Consider the following 18,929-nt stretch of genomic DNA (forward strand, 5'->3'; position numbering starts at 1 on the left):
CTTTCTGAGGAACCACCAAACTGTTTTCCACAGCACCTGCACCATTTTCCATTCCCACCAGCAGTGCATGAAGGCTCCAGTTTCTCCACACCCTCAACAATGCTTGTTATTTTCCTTTTTTTTTTTAAAGATCTATTTATTTTAGAGAGAGAGCACGAATGGGAGGGGCAGAGGGAGAGGGAGAGAGAATCTCAAGCAGACTCCACACTGAGTGCGGAGCCTAAATGGGGCTCGAACTCACAACCCTGAGATCACGACCTGAGCTGAAACCAAGAGTTGGATGCTTAACCGACAGCACCACCCAGGCGCCCTATTTTCCTTTTTTTTTCTTTTATCACCATCGTGGTCGGTGTGAAATAGTATTGTGGCTTTGATTTGCATTTCCCTGAAGACCGATGATGTTGAGCATCTTTCATGTACTTGTTGGCCATTTGAATATTTTGGAGAAAGCTGTCTTCAAATCCTTTGCCCATTGTTTAATTGGGCTCCTGTTTTTTAAAACCATAAAGTAATAATATGGCTAATATGGTATTTAGTCAAATAGTCACTGTGTTCCTGGTTCAGTGTTATGTAGCAATGACTCCCAACTAGGATAGTTTCATGAAGCTTAAGTTTATCAGTTACTGTATCGATTAGGCTTCTCCAGAAAAACAGAATCAGTAGGAGATCTGTATCTATATCTGTATCTGTAGTATCTGTCTGAGAAATTTATACGTGTTAAGGAACTGGTTTATGCAATGGTGGAGGCAGCAAGTGGCCAGTCTGAAATCCGTATGACCGGCGGGCAGGCTAGAAACTCAGGCAGGATTTTTATATTGCAGAATTGAGAATTCCTTTTTGTCCGGCAAACCTTGGATTTTGTTTTTAAAACCTTCCACTGATTGGATGAGTCCACCCACATTATCAGTGGTAATTTACTTAAAGTCAGTTGATTGTAAGTATTAATCATATCTGCAGAATACAACAACATCTAGACTAGCGTTTGACCAAACAACTGGGCACCATAATCTACCAAGTTGACACAGAAAATTAACAATCGTGGTTTCTTAAAATGATCGTATTCAATTATTTTCAGAAAAATGGGACTAATGATGGAGACTATGTTTTTCTAACTGGAGAAGACAATTACCTTGACTTTTCAAAGATTGTGGAATGGAATGGAAAAACGTAAGTGTAATGATTTACCAGTGTAATTATTTTTAAGTTTTTGTTAAAATTGCATGTCCACTTACATATTATTTCAAAAAAATATTAACAGTCATTTTTTTTGCATGAGAACTCTATAAATATGTCAACTATCTTTATAATTACGATTATAAAAATCAAGATTGAGGCAACACACTTTACTAATTAACTGTCAGGGTTTGTAGACTGCTCGTGGCCGGGCATGAGTTACAAACAGTGAAAAGTTTCACTTTCTGTGCGGTCATTGAATGATGTGTAGCTGTAGCACAAATACTTTAAAACCACTAGTTTTGGGGGGAGAGGGAAGAGTGTCTCGTTTGAATTTAATTTAGTGATTGTGGATTGTTCACATGTTTGTCTTTAAAGATAAAATACATGTGAGTTCACTATCATGGTATTTCAGAAATATTTTTTAACATTCATAACTTAAAAACAAACTACTTCCAAAAAAGGAGCTGAGGCAATTTGCAATAAAGCTACATAAAAGCCAAGATACTGCACATCAGAGGAATTAGAAACCTTGGAGAGAAAAGGAGGGTAATTCTTCAGACACTGAGATCAGAGGAATTCTGTTCTTGAACATTAAATTTACATCTAAGCTTCCCAGAAATATGGGCAAAAAAAACTGGTGTGAAATATAGGGGAACCCCTCTGTATTACCTTTGCAACTCTTCTGTAAATCTCGAACTATTTTTAAATAAAAAGTTTATTTAAATTTTAAAAAGCACACATATCCATGTACATAAACATATATTTGTGCCTGTGTGCACACATACAAACACACACCCCAAAATAGATAAGATCCCGCCAAAAATATGTGAGAAGCTGGTAACAGCGTTGCCCCTGGAGGGGGGAAGTAATGTCTGGGGTGCTGGCCGTGGGGAAATTTACTTGCACACAGGATAAAGCTGGATTTTGTTTTAGGCTCAATCTGTTATTTTCTTTCTAACCTTTGAATAGCACAGTGTAATCCTTTTATATACTTATTATAATTATTGATTGAGTTATAAATAATGATATAGTATTTAATAGATTGGACTTTTTTTCTGGTTTATGTCTACTGTACCCTCAGAGATTTATGATTCATATTTAACAATATTTTCTTGACAAAACCGAAAGGTGTCTGTTGTCTCTTCTCCAAAAGAGGACAATAACTTTACCGATTTCATAACACGTTACACCCACCTTCTGTGCTATTCTGGCCTTCAACTTGTTTCACATTCTTTGGAAGCCAAATATAAATAAAATGTTTATTATTTTTATAGTAAATATTTAAATGTACCAATGTATTTTATTAAATTTTCTTTTTAAATTTTCTGTGCATTTTATTGAAATTGTAGTTAGTGAACCAACAGTGTAATATTAGTTTCAGGTGTACAATATAGCAATTCATCACTTACATACAACACCCAGGGCTCATTACAACAAGTGCGCTCCTTAATCCCCATCACCCATCTAGCCCATCCCTCCTCTTCCCCTTCAGCAACCCTGCTTGTTCTCTATGGTTAAGAGTCTCCTCTGCTTTGCCTCCCTCTCTTTTTTTTCCCTTCACCTATGTTCATCTGTTTTGTTTTCTTAAATTCCACAGATGAGTGAAATCATATGGTATTTGTCTTTCTCTGACTTATTTTGTTTTGCGTAATATACTCTAGCTCCATCCACATCATTGCAAATGGCAAGATTTCATTCCTTTTATGGCTGAATAATATCCCATTGTATGTATATATACCACCCCTTCTTTATCCATTCATCAGTTGATGGACATTCAGGCTCTTTCCTTAATTTGGCTATTGTTGGTAATGCTGCTATAAACTTTGGGGTGCACATATCCCTCTGAATCTGAATTTTTGTATCCTTTGGGTAAATGCTTGGCAGTGCAGTTGCTGGGTCATAGGGTAGTTCTATTTTTAACTTTTAGAGGAAACTCCATACTGTTTTCCAGAGTGGCTGCACCTGTTTGCATTCCCACCAACAGTGTAGAAGGGTTCCCCTTTCTCTGCATCCTCACCAACATCTGTTGTTTCCTCAGTTGTTAATTTTAGCCATTCTGACAGGTGTGAGGTGCTATCTGATTGTGGTTTTGATTTGTATTTCCCCGATGATGAGTGATGTTGAGCATCTTTTCATGTGTCCGTTGGCCATCTGTGTATCTTCTTTGGAAAAATGTCTATTCATGTCTTCTGCCCATTTCTTAAATGGATTATTTGCTTTTTGGGTGTTGGGTTTGATAAGTTCTTATATATTTTGGATACTAACCCTTTATCAGATATATCATTTATAAATATGTTCTCCCATACCATAAGCTGCCTTTAGTTTTGTTGATTGTTTCCTTCACTGTGCAGATGCTTCTTATCTTGGTGAAGTCCCAATAGTTCATTTTTGCTTTTGTTTCCCTTGCCTCTGGAGACGTGTCTAATAAGAAGTCGGTACAGCTGAGATCAAAGAGGTTTCTGCCTGTGTTCTCCTGTAGGATTTTGATGGTTTCCTATCTCGCATTTAGGGTTTTCATCCATTTTGAATTTATTTTTATCTGTGGTGTAAGAAGGTGGTCCAGTTTCATTCTTCTCCATGTCACTGCCCAGTTTCCCCAGCACCATTTGTTGAAGGCATTGTCTTTTTCCTTTGGATATTCTTTCCTGCTTTGATGAAGATTAGTTGACTGTATAGCTGTGGGTCCCTTTCTGGGTTCTCTATTCTGTTCCATTGATCTTTGTGTCTGTTTTTGTGCCAGTACCACCTTGTCTTGATGACTACAGCTTTGTAATATAGCTTGAAGTCCGGAATTGTGATGCCTCTAGCTTTGCTTTACCTTTTCAGGATTGCTATTTGGGGTCTTTTGTGGTTCCATACACATTTTAGGATTGTTCTAGCTCTGTGAAAAATGCTGGTGGTATTTTGCTAGGGAGTGCGTTAAATTTGTAAATTGCTTCGGGTAGTACAGACATTTTAATAATATTTGTTCTTCCAATCCACGGGCATGGAATATCTTTCCGTTTCTTCATGTCATCATCAGTTTCTTTCATAAGCGTTCTATAGTTTTCAGAGTACAGATCTTTTACCTCTTTGGTTAGGTTTATTCCCGGGTAATTTACGGTTTTTCGTGCAATTGTAGATGAGATCAATTCCTTGATTTTTCTTTCTGCTGCTTCATTATTGGTATATGGAAATGCAACAGATTTCTGTATGCTCATTCTGTATCCTGCAACTTTGCGGAATTCGTGTATGAGTTCTAGCAATTTTTTGGTGGAGTCTTTCAGGTTTTCTTCATGAAGTATCATGTCCTCTGAGAATAACGAAAGTTTGACTTCTTCCTTGCCACTTTGGATGCATTTAATTTCTTTTAGTTGTCTGATTGCTGAGGCTAGGACTTCCAGTACTATGTTAAATAACAACGGTGAGAATGGACATCCCTGTCTTATTCCTCACCATAGAGGAAAAACTCTCAGTTTTTTGCCATTGAGAATGTTATTAGCTGTAGGCCTTTATGATGAGGTATGTTCCCTCAATCCCTACTTTGTTGAGGGTTTGTTTGGGGTTTTTTTGTCAAGAATGGATGCTGTATTTTGTCAAATGCTTTTTCTGCATCTGTTGAGAAGATTGGATGGTTCTTATCCTTTCTTTTATTAAGGTGGTGTATCACGTTGATTGATTTGCAAATATTGAACCACCCTTGCAGCCTAGGAAGAAATCCCATTTGATTATGGCGAATAATTCTTTTAATGTACTGTTGGATTCAATTTACTAGTATCTTATTGAGAATTTTTGCATCCATGTTCATCAGGGATATTGGCCTGTAATTCTTCTTTTAGTGGGGTCTCTGTCTGGTTTTGGAATCAAGGTAATGCTGGCCTCATGGAATGAGTTTGGAAGTTTTCCTTCCATTTCTAATTTTTTGAAATGGTTTGAGAGAAGAGGTATTAATTCTTCTTGAAATGGTAGAATTTCCCTGGGACTCCATCTGGCCCTAGACTTTTGTTTGTTGGAAGATTTTTGGTTACTGATTCAATTTTGCTGATTATGGTTTTCAAATTTTCTGTTTCTTCCTGTTTCAGTTTTAGTAGTTTGTTTCTAGGAATTTATCCATTTCTTCCACATTACCTAATTTTTAGTTGGCATATAATTTTTCATAATATTCTCTTATAATTGTTTGTATTTCTATGGTGTTGTTGTGATCTCTCCTCTTTCATTCATGATTTTATTTATTTGAGTCCTTTCTCTTTTCTTTTTGATAAGTCTGGCTAGGGGTTTATCAATTTTATAAATTCTTTCAAAGAATGAGCTCCTAGTTTCATTGCTCTGTTTTACTATTTTTTTTTGTTTCTATATCATTTATTTCTGCTCTAATCTTTATTATTTCCCTTCTGCTGACTTTAGGCTCTACTTTCTGTTCCTTTTCTAGCTCCTTTAGATGTAAAGTTAGATTGTGTATTTGACTTTTCTTGCTTTTTTTTTAAAAAGATTTTATTTATTTACTTATTTGAGAGAGAACACACAAGCAGGGTGGAGGGGAGGGAGTGGCAGAGGGAGAGGGAAAAGCAGACTCCCTTCTGAACAGAGAGCCTGACGTGGTGCTCCATCCCAGGACCCTGAGGTCATGACCTGAGCCAAAGGCAGATGCTTAACTGACAAGCCGCCCAGGTGCCCTGAGACTTTTCTTGCTTCTTGAGCTGGGCCTGTGTTGCTATATACTTCCCTCTTAGGACCACTTTTGATGCATCCCAAAGGTTTTGGACTGTTGTGTATTCATTTTCATTTGCTTCCATGTATTTTTTCTTTATTTCCTGTTTAACCCTTCATTCTTTAGTAGGATGTTCTTTAACCTCTATGTAGTTGTAGTCTTTCCAAATTTTTTCTTGTGGTTGACTTCAAGTTTCATAAGTCTGAAGATATGCATGGTATGATCTCAATCTTTTTGTGGTTGTGGTCTGAAAATATGCATGGTGTGATCTCAGTCTTTTTGTACTTGTTGAGGCCTGATTTGTGACCCAATATGTGATCTGTTCTGGAGAATGTTTGATGTGCACTCAAAAGAATGTATATCCTGCTGCTTTAGCATTAATATATATATAATGTGTGTGTGTGTGTGTGTGTGTGTGTATATACACACACACACACACATATATATATATATAGAGAGAGAGAGAGAGAGAAAGCAAGTCTATCTGGACCAGTGTGTCATTCAAAGCCATTGTTTCCTTGTTGATTTTCTGCTTAGATGATCTGTCCATTGCTGTGAGTGGGGTTTTAAAGTCCCATACTATTATTGTATTATTTTATTATTAATTGTTACATCTTCTTGTTGGATAGACCCCTTTATTATGATATAGTGCCCTTATTCATCTCTTGTTACAGTCTTTGGTTTAAAACCTAGTTTGTCTCATATAAAAATCTTTGTTTTAAAATCTACTTTGTCTCATATAAAAATCATATAAAATCTAGTTTGTCCAGCTTTCTTTTGATTTTCATCAGCATGATAAATGGTTCTCCATCCCCTCACTTTCAATCTGCAGGTGTCTTTAGGTCTAAACTGAGTCTCTTACTCTTAATCATAGGAAACCAACTGAAGGTTACTGGAGGGGAGGAGGGTAAATGGATGGGGTAACTGGGTGATAGGCATTAAGGAGGGTATGGGATGTAAGGAGCACTGGGTTTTATGTAAGACTGATAAATCACTGACCTCTACCTCTGAAACCAATAATACATTATATGTTAATTAAAAATAATAACAAATAAATAAACATAAATATACAACTACAGAGGAAATAAAGAAATGTCATATGCACAGAAAAAATAAAATAAATCTCTTGTAGGCAGCATTTTGATGGGTCTTGTTTTTTCATCCATTCTGATACCCTGTGTCTTTTGATTGGCACGTTTAGTCCATTTATATTCAGAGTGATTATTGATGATATGAATTTAGTGCCATTGTATTACTTGTAAAACCGGTGATTCTGGAGATCTTCTCTGTTCGTTTCTAGTCTTTATTGCTTTTGGTCTTTCTTTCCCACAGCCCTTTAGTATTTCTTGCAGGGCTGGTTTAGTGGTCATGAACTCCTTTAGTTTTTGTTTTTCTGGGAAACTCTTTATCTCTCCTATTCTGAATGACAGCCTTGCTGGAGAAAGTATTCTTGCTGCGTATTTTTCCTTTTTAGCACATTGAATATATCATGTCACTCTCTCTGGCTGGCAAGTTTCTGTGGACAGGTCTGCTAGAGCCTTATGTGTCTACCCTTATAGGTTAGAGGGTTTTTCTCCCTTACAACTTTCAGGATTTTTGTTTCCTTTTCTCTATTTTGCAAGTTTTACTATGATATGTCTTGGTGTTGGCCTGCTTTTGTTGATTTTGGTGGGAGTTCTCTCTGCCTCCTAGATTTGGGTGTTTGTTTCCTCCCCCAGATTAGGGAAGTTTTCAGCTATAATTTGCTCAAATAAACCTTCTTCCCCCTTTTCCCTCTCTTGTTCTGGGACTCCTATGATGCCCGTGTTATTACACTTTATGGAGTCACTGAGTTCCCTAAGTCTACATTCATGATCCAGCACTTTTCTTTCCCTCTTCTTTTCAGCTCCATTGTTTTCCATAATTTTATCTTCTATATCACTTATTTGGTCCTCTGTTTCTTCCATCCTTGTGGTTTTTACATGCAGTCAGTTTTGCGTCTTGGCTATAGCATTTTTTATTTCAGCCTGACTAGTTTTGGGGTCTTTTCTCTCTGTGGTAAGGGACTCCCTGGTGTCTTCTATGCTTTATTCAAGCACAGCTAATATTTTTGTGATTGTTGTTTTAAATTCTGTTTCAGGCATATTACTTATATCTGTGTTGATTAGATCACTGACTGTGAACTCTTCTTCTTTCTTTTGGGATGAATTCCTCCATCTAGGCATTTTGTCTAGGTCTGTGTCTTCTGTGTGTTAGGAAAGCCTGCTGTGGTTCCTGCTCCTGGGAGTAATGGCTTATATTAAGAAGAGGTCATATACTGTCCAGGGTCTGGTGCTTCAGGAAGTGTCTCTGGTATGTGCTGTGTGCAGTCTGCTGTTGTGTTTTGGCTGCTTTTCCCTCAGGTCAGTCCCCTGCAGTTTCTCCTTGCCTGCAGTGGGGAGTGTTTGGACGTTGTCCAGTGTGTGGTGAGCTTCAGTTAGGTGTGTTTTGTTCTGCTTGTTAAGAGAGAGTACACCCTGTTTCCCCTAGAACTGCAGCTTTGCAGCACTCTGTGGTCAGTCAGCTTGGTGGGTGTGGGGGATTTGTGCTGGTCTCCTGGGGGAATGGCTCCTTGCTGCTCTGACTCTGAGGCACCCTTGCCCTAGTTCAGAAGCACCTGCAGAGCCCAGGGGCGTGGGGCTTGGTGTAAGCAGCGCAAGCCTTCACTGTGGGCGGAGTGCTGCTCACTGAAGTCTGTCTGTGCTGATGAGCAGGGGTAAAAATGGCGTCAGCCTGCTCTCTCATCCCCAAAGACGGGAATTCACACCCACCCTTGTTCAGGAAGCCCTCACAGAAGAGCAAACACTCTCTCCTCATTTGTCCCAGGCTTCCCTCAGATCTCTGCCTTCATCCTGTCTGTCGGAGCCATCTGCCCACCTGACAGCGCAGTGCTCCTGGGTCTTATCTCAGGCCCGCCAGCTGGGTTTCTAAACTCCAAATTTTAGGGATCCAGCACGGCATAGACCTGTGCTGATCCTCTGGAGGAGGGTCTTGCCACACTGTGGCTGGTGCCGGTTTGTCCCAGAAGGGCAGTCACACGAATGCGCAGGGGCTTGGAGTGTGTGGTAAAGCACAGCAAAAAGCCTGCAGCCGGTTTAGTGGCCCTCAGCGGGCATCTCTGCTCCTGTGCTAATGAGCGGGACAGCACACTGGCACCTGCTGGCTCTTTTGTCCCCAGAGAGGCAGTGCCATGTCTTTCAGGTGCACTCCAAGAAGGGGAACTGTCTCTCCTGGTGCGACCCAGGGGATCCTCAGACCACACTGTCTGTTCCTGGGCCTCTGCTCTCCTTCTCCATAGGAGCACCACTAAGCCCACCGGCCTCCACCCCAGGGATGGTGCAGACTTCTAAAACTTTAGACTTTGAGCTCTGCAGCCTGTAAAACCTTGTCATTATCAGCTCTTCTCATTTTCTTGAAGTGTTCTTCTTGAGTGATAACCTGCACCCTGTGCCCTCTCTCTTCCTCTCTCTTTCTCTCTCTCTGTGTGATCAGGGGCTTCCTCCCCTCCATAGCACTGGCGAGTCTCTTCTCCCCAAATCACATCTCTGCATCTCCTACCTTCCATGCCATGGCCTCTTTTCTCCCTCTGGTTGTGCAGTTTGTTCTCTCAGTCCTTGGTCAGATAGATTTCCTGGTGTTCTGAATTATTTAATATTGATCTAGCTGTGTTTGAGAGACAAGGCAGACATAAAGGTCCCCCTACTCCTCTGCCATCTCAGCTCCTTCCTCGATAGTTGAACATATCTATCCCGAGCTTCCTGTCAGTGGGCCAGCTCTGAACAAGGCTGTTGTTTATGCTAAATTGAATCACTATAAGAAAATGGGTGTTTCTAAACCTCTACATAGGATACTCTTTTTTGCAGGAAGGAAAGAGGGATTTTTGGACGTTGCCTCTATCAGAATTGAGTTGGGGATCAGGTGCCTACTATGTCCCCTCTTGATCCAATCCCTAACCAGTGTCCCCCTTGTGTCTGCATATGAATAAGGTGCTGTGGGTAGTTGGCTCCCAATCAAGGCTTGAAAAGTCCCAACCATCTGAAAAGATCTAAAATCAAATGTGATAGTCTACTCTTTCTTGTGCTTATCAATTACAGGTCCCTTGACTGGTGGACAACAGACAAGTGCAATATGATTAATGGAACAGATGGAGATTCTTTTCACCCATTAATAAACAAAGAGGAAATTCTTTATGTCTTCCCATCTGAATTTTGCAGGTAAGAACTTTCCAAATAAGTTATTTCAAGACCACCCAAAAGGTGAGGAATATAGGCAGCTACACCTCATAGGTCTGGACATTTCTACTTAATCAGTGACAAATGCTGGGGCACCTGGGTGGCTCAGATGGTTGGGCCTCATGATCCCAGGGTCCTGGGATCGAGCCCTGCATGGGGTTCTCTGCTCAGCAGGGAGTCTGCCTCTCCCTCCCCCTCTGCTGCTCCCCCCGCTTGTGCTCCCTCTCTCTGTGTCAAATAAATAAATAAAATCTTAAAAAAAAAATCAGTGACAAATGCTGATGGCACATCGAGAGACAACGTGGTGTGGTGGTTCATTGCACGGGCTCCAGAGTGTGACTGCATTGGTTGATGTGAACACCAGCTCCAACACTTATAGCTGTGTGACCTTGGGAAAGTTGTTCAGCCACTTTGTGCCTCACTTTCCTCATTTGTAAAATAAAGATAGACATAGTTGCCTACCTTGGGAGTTGTTATGAGGACAAATGTGTTACTGTTAGTAAAATACCTCACCCAGGGCCTGTCACGCAGTAAATAACATTCAGTGGCAGCTCTGAGTTACTATGATATGCTCTGTCAAGCATGATACTTGACCTGGTTTTCCAGTCAACAGGTAACCTCTACATAGAAGATAGAACAGGGACACCTGGGTGGCTCAGTTGGTTAAGCGTCTGCCTTCAGCTCGGGTCATGATCCTGGGGTCCTGGGATCGAGCCCCACATCGGGCTCTCTGCTCAGCAGGGAGCCTGTTTCTCCCTCTGCCTCTGCCCCTCCACCCCGCTGTGCTCTCTCTCTCTCTGTCAGGTAAATAAATAAAACCTAAAAAAAAAAAAAAAAAAGATGATAAATCAAACTGTTACTCCTAGTTCAGAGTTTGTAGGCATTTGCTTAGCTATCACCTTCCCTTAGTAATACCTGCTCCCACCTGCCCTGCAAGCTCTCCCTTTCTCCTGCCTGCTCCCTCAGGATTATGGCTCCTCTCTGGGAAGAAGGCATCTTGCTCTCCATCCTGATTCCCATCCCCCATCAGCCACTGGCCTTTCTCCACCCGTCACCCTCAAACTGCCTCAGTGAGTGGCTGACTCACACCGTCTCCACATCCTCCCCACTTACGCCAGCAAGCCTTTTTATGAAACTTCTCAAAGTCCCAAGTGACTTAGTGGCATTTGACACTGTTGATTCAATATTCTGAAGAATGGCTGTTCTTCTGGTGTTTCATCGCTCACATAATTGCTCCGCCTCCCCAGTCAGCCCTGCCGGGAATAGTGGTGGCGTTATAAATCTCCCCCCTCTTGCATCGACTCTGCTACCAGGTGCTGGGATGCCTCCTCAGAAAGAGCTCTTGTGGGGCGCCTGGGTGGCTCAGTCAGTTGAGCGGCTGCCTTCCACTCCGGTCATGATCCCAGGGTCCTGGGATCGGGTCCCGCATCAAGCTCCTTGCTCAGCGGGGAGCCTGCTTCTCCCTCTGCCTGCCTCTCCCCTCTGCTTGTGCTCTCTGTCTCTCTCTCTCTGACAAATAAATAAATAAAATCTTTTAAAAATTTTTAAAAAAAGAAATAGCTCTTGCATCGCCCCCCACTTCTCTGTCTCTGCTGCCCGTGCCATGGTTCCCAGCCTTTCCAGCTCCCCCACAGAAAACCATAGTCATTCTCTCGCTGGCTGCCCTCACCTGGACATATATGTGGAAGGACAAAAGGATCAGAAAATGCATTTGAACACAGCGAGTGAAACAAGGCAACCTAGAAGCGCCGTAGGAGGCTTTTTAAAAGATTTGGTGCAGAGGAAACATGTTCTTCTCCGACACAATTGCTTTTGAAGGGCCATTTGGCCATGTTTAGTAAAGCCGAGGCTGGGCAAACGCCACGGTGTCTCACTGTTCTGCATCAGGTCCCTGGCCCGAGGAAGCCTTGTACAGACGTGTAAGGAGACATACACGGAGAAGTTCACTGCAGCATGGTTTTAGTCGTGGAAAATTGGAAGCACTCTAAGTCTCTGTAAAAGGAGAATATAAATAAATTGTGATGTATTCATAGGATGGAATACCATGTAAGATTTAAAATACAAGAACCAGGGACGCCTGGGTGGCTCAGTCGGTTAAGCCCCTGTCTTCCACTCAGGTCATGATCCCGGGGTCCTGGGATCAAGCGCCCGCATCAGGCTCTCTGATCAGCAGGGAGCCTGCTTCTCCCTCACCCTCTGCCCCTCCCCCTGCTCCTCTCTCTCTCTCTCTCTCTCTCTCTAATATAAATAAATGAAATGTTTAAAATACAAGAACCAGACACTATAATGTTATAAATCTTAATAATGTAATATTGAATGAAGAAGCAAATTACAGGAAGAGAATATGGCATGCTGTTTATATAACATTTAAAAATAGCAAACCGTGCCGTACATTGTTTATGAATGTGCACATTTGTGAAAGGATAAAGACCTGCAAGGGAAGGATAAACCCCAAGTTCAGGACAGTGGTTACCTCTGAGGACTCAGAGAAGGACTGGAATCAGGAGTGTTATACAGAGAGCAGCTGTTGTATCCATAATACGCTTTTTATTTATCTGAATAGTATTTGTTTTAGAAGGTATTTATTATAGTATTTTCTCTACTTTTCCATTTGCCTAAAATATTTTATTTAGAAAATGCTATAGGGGTGGGGGCGCCTGGGTGGCACAGCGGTTGAGCGTCTGCCTTTGGCTCAGGGCGTGATCCCAGCGTTGTGGGATCGAGCCCCACATCAGGCTCCTCTGCTATGAGCCTGCTTCTTCGTCTCCCACTCCCCCTGCTTGTGTTCTCTCTCGCTGGCTGTCTCTGTCTCTGTCAAATAAATAAATAAAATCTAAAAAAAAAAAAATGCTATAGGGGTGGAGGTGAGTAGAAGGCAGCTCCCATGTGATTCACAACCTTTCGAGAGACCTATCCCATCTCTGGTTCAAAGATGGAAAAAGCCAGGCCCAGAAAGCAGTTCGCTTTGGCCTTCAAATGAGGGGCGGAAGGATCTCCTGAGACAGTGTGTGTGGAAGTGCTTGGTCTGTCGCTCAGGACGTGCAAACACAAGGGGGCTAATAGTACACGGGACCACTGTTTGAAACTCCGGAAGGACTGAAGGCAAGATGACGTTCAACTGCGTTGAGATAAATGACTGAAATAATAAACATTGAAATAAATTCCAAAATATGGAAACTGTTTTTATTTGAGGGAAATGGGTATCAAAGTAAGCCTTCAAATCACAAGTCTGGCTAATGGGGCACGCTTCAGGTGCTCATGAATGTACCTGGCCAAGCCCTTAGCCACCTTCCCTGCTTTCGCTTTGCCTCACCCCTGCTTCTGCTTCCGCTGCACTGACGACTCTTCTTTCTTTCCGTGGGAGTCTCCGTCCTAAGTGTCGTCTTCATTTTCTACCACACGTTTTTTCCTTGGCCTGGTTTGGCTGTTACTACGGTTGCTGCCTCTTAAACACCTTTCATGATAACGGTTCTACACCGAGTGGCGTGAGTTGCTTTCAAGCTTTCCTTTGCATCTTTGTTTCCCCCCGACACCCCATCAACTTCAGCCACGTTGTGCCCGAGGAGGGCTGTTACCTTACTGGTTGGGGCAGGCTACACTGACCAGAGCCCACCCTGACTTTCCCTTCCTCCTTCCTACAGATCCGTGTACATAACTTTCAGTGACTTCGAGAGCGTGCAGGGACTGCCTGCCTTCCGGTATAAGGTGCCCGGAGAAATACTAGCCAATACCTCAGACAACGCTGGCTTCTGTGTGCCTAAAGGAAACTGCCTGGGCTCCGGAGTCTTGAATATCAGCGCCTGCAAGAATGGTGAGAGCTCAGGGGTGGGACGGGATTCTGTGGGTCTAGAAGGCAGGATTAGTGTTCTTCAACAAAGAATGCTGTCAGCCCAAATGAAAGAGTCATTCTGACTTTTCAAGACTAATATTTCACAATATGGCTATAGAATGGTAAAAAATTACTGGCTTTTCCGTATTGCTTGTTTTTTTAAATTTAAGGTATAATTGACATATAACACTATATTAGTTTCTGATATACAATATAACGATTCCGTATTTGTATATATTGTAAAATGATCCCTGCAATAAGTGTGGTTAACATCCATCACCATGCATAGTTACAAAACAAAGTCTTGTGAGGAAGGCTTTTAAGACCTATTTTCTTAGCAGCTTGTAAGTGTGCAATGCAATACTATTACCCATAGTCACTGTGCTGTATATTACATCCCCATGACATTTATTTTATAACCAAGAATTTGCACCTGTTGGCCCCTTTCATCCATTTCTCCCACCCTGTCCTCACCGCCTCTGACAACCACCGATCTGTTCTCTGTATCTGTAAGCTTGGTTTGTTGTTGCTGTTGTTTTTAAATTCCACATGTAAGTGAGATCATAGATATATGTCTTTGTCTGACTCATTTCACTTAGCATAATGCCCTCAAGATCCATCCATGTTGTTCCACATGGCAAGATTTTCATTCTTTTTATAGCTGAATAGTATTCCACTGTGTGTGTGTGTGTGTGTGTGTGTGTGTGTGTGTGTCTTATTTATTCGTTCATCCATTGATGAACAGTTAGGTTATTTCCATATCTTGGCTATTGAAAATAATTCTGCAAAGAACATAAGGGTGCATATATCTTTTCAAATTAGTTTTTGTTTTCTTTGGATAAATACCCAGAAGTGGAATTGCTGGATTGTATGGTACTTCTATGTTTAATTCTTTTAAGATTTTATTTTTATTTATTTATTAGAGAGAGAGGGAGAGTATGCCTGTGAGCGGGAGGAGGGGCAGAGGGAGAGGGAAAGAGAGAATCTCAAGCAGACTCTTCCCTGAGCGTGGAACCTGATGCAGGGCTCGATCTCATGACCCTAAGATCATGACCTGAGCCGAAATCAAGAGTTGGACACTTACCCAACTAAGCTACCCAGACGCCCCTATTTTTAATTTTTTGAGGAACCCTTATACCGTTTTCTACAGTGGTTGCACCAATTCACATTCCCACCAGCAGTGCACGAGGGTTCCCTTTTCTCCACATCCTCACCAACACCTGTTGTTTCTTGTGTTGTTGATTTTAGCTGTTCTGACAGGTGTGAAATGATATCTCATTGTGGTTTTGGTTTGCATTACCCTGATGATTAATGATGTTGAGCATCTTTTCATGTACCTGTTTGCCATTTGTATATCTTCTTTGGAAAAATATCTAATTCAGATCCTCTGCCCATTTTTTAATTGGATTGTTTGGATTATTTGCTATTGAGTTGCATGAGTTCTTTATATATTTTGGATATTAACCCCTTATAGATATATGATTTGCAAATATTTTCTCCCATTCATTGGGTTGCCTTTTCATTTTGCTGATGGTTTCTTTTGCTGTGCAAAATAATTTTAGTCTGATGTAGTCCAACTTATTTTTACTTTTGTTGCCTTTGCTTCTGGAATCAGATCCATAAAGCCATCACTAAGACCGATGTCATGGAGCTTACCGCCTATGTTTTCTTCTTGGAGTTTAATGGTTTCAGGTCTCATATTCAAGTCTTTAATCCATTTTGAGTGAATTTTTTTGTATGGTATGAGATAGCGGTCCAGTTTCATTCTTTTGTGTGTGGCTGTCCAGTTTTCCCAATACTATTTATTGAAGACTCTGTTCTTTCTCCATTGTATATTCTTTGCTCCTTTGTCATAAATTAATTGACTAAATGTGCATGGGTCTTATTTCTGGGTTCTCTGTTCTGTTCTATTGATGTATGTGTCTATTTTATGCCAATACCATGCTGTAGCATAGCTTGAAATCAGAGAGTGTGATAACTCCAGCTTTGTTCTTCTTTCTTATGATTGCTTTGGCTACTTGGGGATCTTTTGTGGCTCCACACAATTTTTAGGGCTGTTTATTCTATTTCTGTGAAAAATGCCATTGGAATTTTGGTAGCTATTGCATTGAATCTGTAAATTGCTTTGGATAATATGGGTATTTTAACAATATTAATTTTTCTAATCCATGAGCGCAGAATATCTTTTCCATTTATTTGTGTCTTCTTAAATTTCTTTCCTCTTAAAATTTTCAGTGTATAGGTCTTTTACCTCCTTGCTTAGATTTATTCCAAGCTATTTTTTAATTCTTTTTGAGGTGGTTATGATTGGGATTATTCTCTCTCTCTCTTTTTTTTAAGATTTTATTTATTTATTTGTCAGAGAGAGAGAGAGAGAGAGCATAAGCAGGGGGAGGGGCAGAGGAAGAAGCAGGCTCCCCGCTGAGCAAGGAGCCTGATGCAAGACTCAGTTCCAGGACCCTGGGATCATGACCTGAGTCGAAGGCAGGCGCTTAATGGACTGAGCCACCCAGATGTCCCTGGGATTATTTTCTTAATTTCTCTGAGAATTCATTATTAGTGTATAGTAACACAACTGATTTTTATATATTGATTTTTTTTTTGTCTTGCAACTTTACTGAATTTATTAGTTCTGGCAGTTTTTTGATGTAGTCTTTGGGGTTTTCTGCATCTGATATCATGTCATCTGCTAATAGTGACAGTTTTACTTCTTCTTTACCAATTGGATGCCTTTTATTTCTTTATCTTTCCTAATTACTCTGGCTAGGACTTCCAGTACTATGTTGAATGAAAGTGGCAAAGGTAGGTATCCTTCCCTTGTTCCCGATTCTAGAGGAAAAGCTTTAAGCTTTTCACTGTTGAGTATGATGTTAGCTGTGGGCTTGTTATATATGCCATTTATTATGTTGAGACATATTCCCTCCAAACCTACTTTATCATGATTTTTTATCAGAATGGATATTGAATTTTGTCACATGCTTTTTCCTGCATCTGTTGAAATGATCATATGATTTTTATCCTTCACTTTGTTAATGTGGTATATCACGTTGATTGATTTACAACATTGAGTCATCCTTGCACACCTGAAGTAAATCCCACTTCATTATGGTGTATAATCCTTGTAATGTATTGTTGAATTCAGTTTGCTAATATTTTGTTGAAGATTTTTGCATTTATGTTCATAAGGGATATTGGCCTATACTTTTCTTTTCTTGTGTCCTTCTCTGGTTTTGGTATCAGGCTCATGCAGGCCTTGTAAAAATGAGTTTGGAAATGTTCCCTGCCCTTCTATGTTTTGGAATACTTTGAAGGATTAGTATTAACTCTTCTTTGAGTGTTTGGTAGAATTCACCAGTGAAGCCATCTGATCCTGGACTTTTGTTTGGTAGGAAGTTTTTGATTATTAACTCAATCTCCTTACTAATAATTGATCAATTCAGATTTTCTATTCCTTCATGATTCAGTCTTGGAAGGTTATGTATCTAGGAATTTATCCACTTCTTTTAGGTTGTTTGTTGGCGTATAATTGTTCATAGTAATCTCTCATGATCCTTTGTATTTCTGTGGTATTAGTTGTAACATCACTTCTTTCATTTCTGTTAATTGATTTGAGCTCTCTTTTTTTCTTGATGAGTCTTTAGCAAGGGTTTGTCAATTTTATCTTTTCAAAGAACCAGCTCTTAGCTTCACCGATCTTTCCTATTATCTTTTTAGTCTCTATTTCATTTGTTTCCACTCTGATCTTTATTTTTTTTAAAGATTTTATTTATTTATTTGAGAGACAGAGACAGCCAGAGAGAGAGGGAACACAAGCAGGGGAGTGGGAGAGGAAGAAGCAGGCTCCCAGCGGAGGAGCCTGATGTGGGGCTCGATCCCAGAACGCCAGGATCATGCCCTGAGCTGAAGGCAGACGCTTAATGACTGTGCCACCCAGGCGTCCCTCCACTCTGATCTTTATTATTCCCTGCTTCTTCTAACTTTGGGCTTCGTTTTTTCTTCTTTTTCTAGTTCCTTAAAGTGTAAACGTAGGTTGTGTGAGAATTTCATGTTTCTTGAGATAGGTATTTATTGTCATGAATTTCTGCCTTAGAATTCCTTTTGCTACATTCCATAAGTTTTGATATGTTGTATTTTCATTTTCATTCATCTTGAGGTGTTTTTTGATTTCTCCTTTGATTTCTTTTTTGACTCATTGGTTGCTCAGGAGCTTGTTGTATAGTTTCCACATATGTGTCAGTTTTCCAGTTTTTTTTCTATAATTGATTTCTAGTTTTATACCATTGAATGTAGAAAAAAATTCTTGACATGATGTCAATCTTTTTAAATTTTCAAGACTTGTGGCCTAACATATAATCTGTCCTGGAAAATGTTTCATGTGCACTTGAGGAGAAGGTGTATTCTGCTGCTTTTATATAGAATGTTCTTTATATGTCTAAGTTCATCTGGTCTAATGTGTCATTTAAGGCCAATGTTTCCTTTTTGATTTTCTGTCTGGATGATCTATCTGTTGATGTAAGTGGAGTATTAAAATTATTGTTTTGCTATCTATTTCTCCTTTTAGGTCTGTTTATATTTTCTTTATGTATTTAGGTGCCCCTATTTTGGGTGCATACATATTTACAAATGTTATATCCTCTTGTTGGATTGATTCTTTTGTCATTATATAATGTTCTTCTTTGTCTCTTATTACAGTCTTTGTGGGTTTTTTAAAAAAGATTTTATTTATTTGAGAGAGAGAGACAGATAGTGACAGAGATAGCAAGAGAGAGCACAAGCGGGGAGGAGAGGGAGAAGCAGGCTCCTGCTGAGCAGGGAGCCCAACGTGGAGCTCCATCCCAGCACCCTGAGATCACAACCTGAGCCGATGGCAGACGCTTAACTGACTGAGCCACCCAGGTCCCCCTACAGTCTTTGTTTTAAAGTCTATTTTGTCTGATGTAACTATAGCTACCCCAGCTTTCTTTTGATCTCCAATTACATGGAACGT

At 40.5% G+C, this 18,929-nt stretch overlaps 1 protein-coding gene and 1 long non-coding RNA gene across 2 annotated transcripts in view; one reads left to right on the forward strand and one right to left on the reverse strand.

Moving 5' to 3' along the window:
- Positions 1-18,929, forward strand: part of SCARB2 (scavenger receptor class B member 2) — a 78,210-nt gene that overhangs the window by 41,814 nt on the left and 17,467 nt on the right. The window contains exons 5-7 of the mRNA XM_002924734.4: positions 1,076-1,167; positions 9,976-10,095; positions 13,755-13,924. Coding sequence (XP_002924780.1) covers positions 1,076-1,167; positions 9,976-10,095; positions 13,755-13,924 — 382 coding nt within the window. The remainder of the gene's footprint in view (positions 1-1,075; positions 1,168-9,975; positions 10,096-13,754; positions 13,925-18,929) is intronic.
- The window catches only part of LOC117804421, a 28,756-nt gene continuing 21,426 nt past the window's right edge, over positions 11,600-18,929 (reverse strand). The window contains exon 3 of the long non-coding RNA XR_004628842.1: positions 11,600-12,105. This is a non-coding gene — a long non-coding RNA (uncharacterized LOC117804421). The remainder of the gene's footprint in view (positions 12,106-18,929) is intronic.

Source organism: Ailuropoda melanoleuca, chromosome 11 (assembly GCF_002007445.2).
Source record: "Ailuropoda melanoleuca isolate Jingjing chromosome 11, ASM200744v2, whole genome shotgun sequence".
In the NCBI taxonomy this organism is placed as follows: Eukaryota; Metazoa; Chordata; class Mammalia; order Carnivora; family Ursidae; genus Ailuropoda; species Ailuropoda melanoleuca.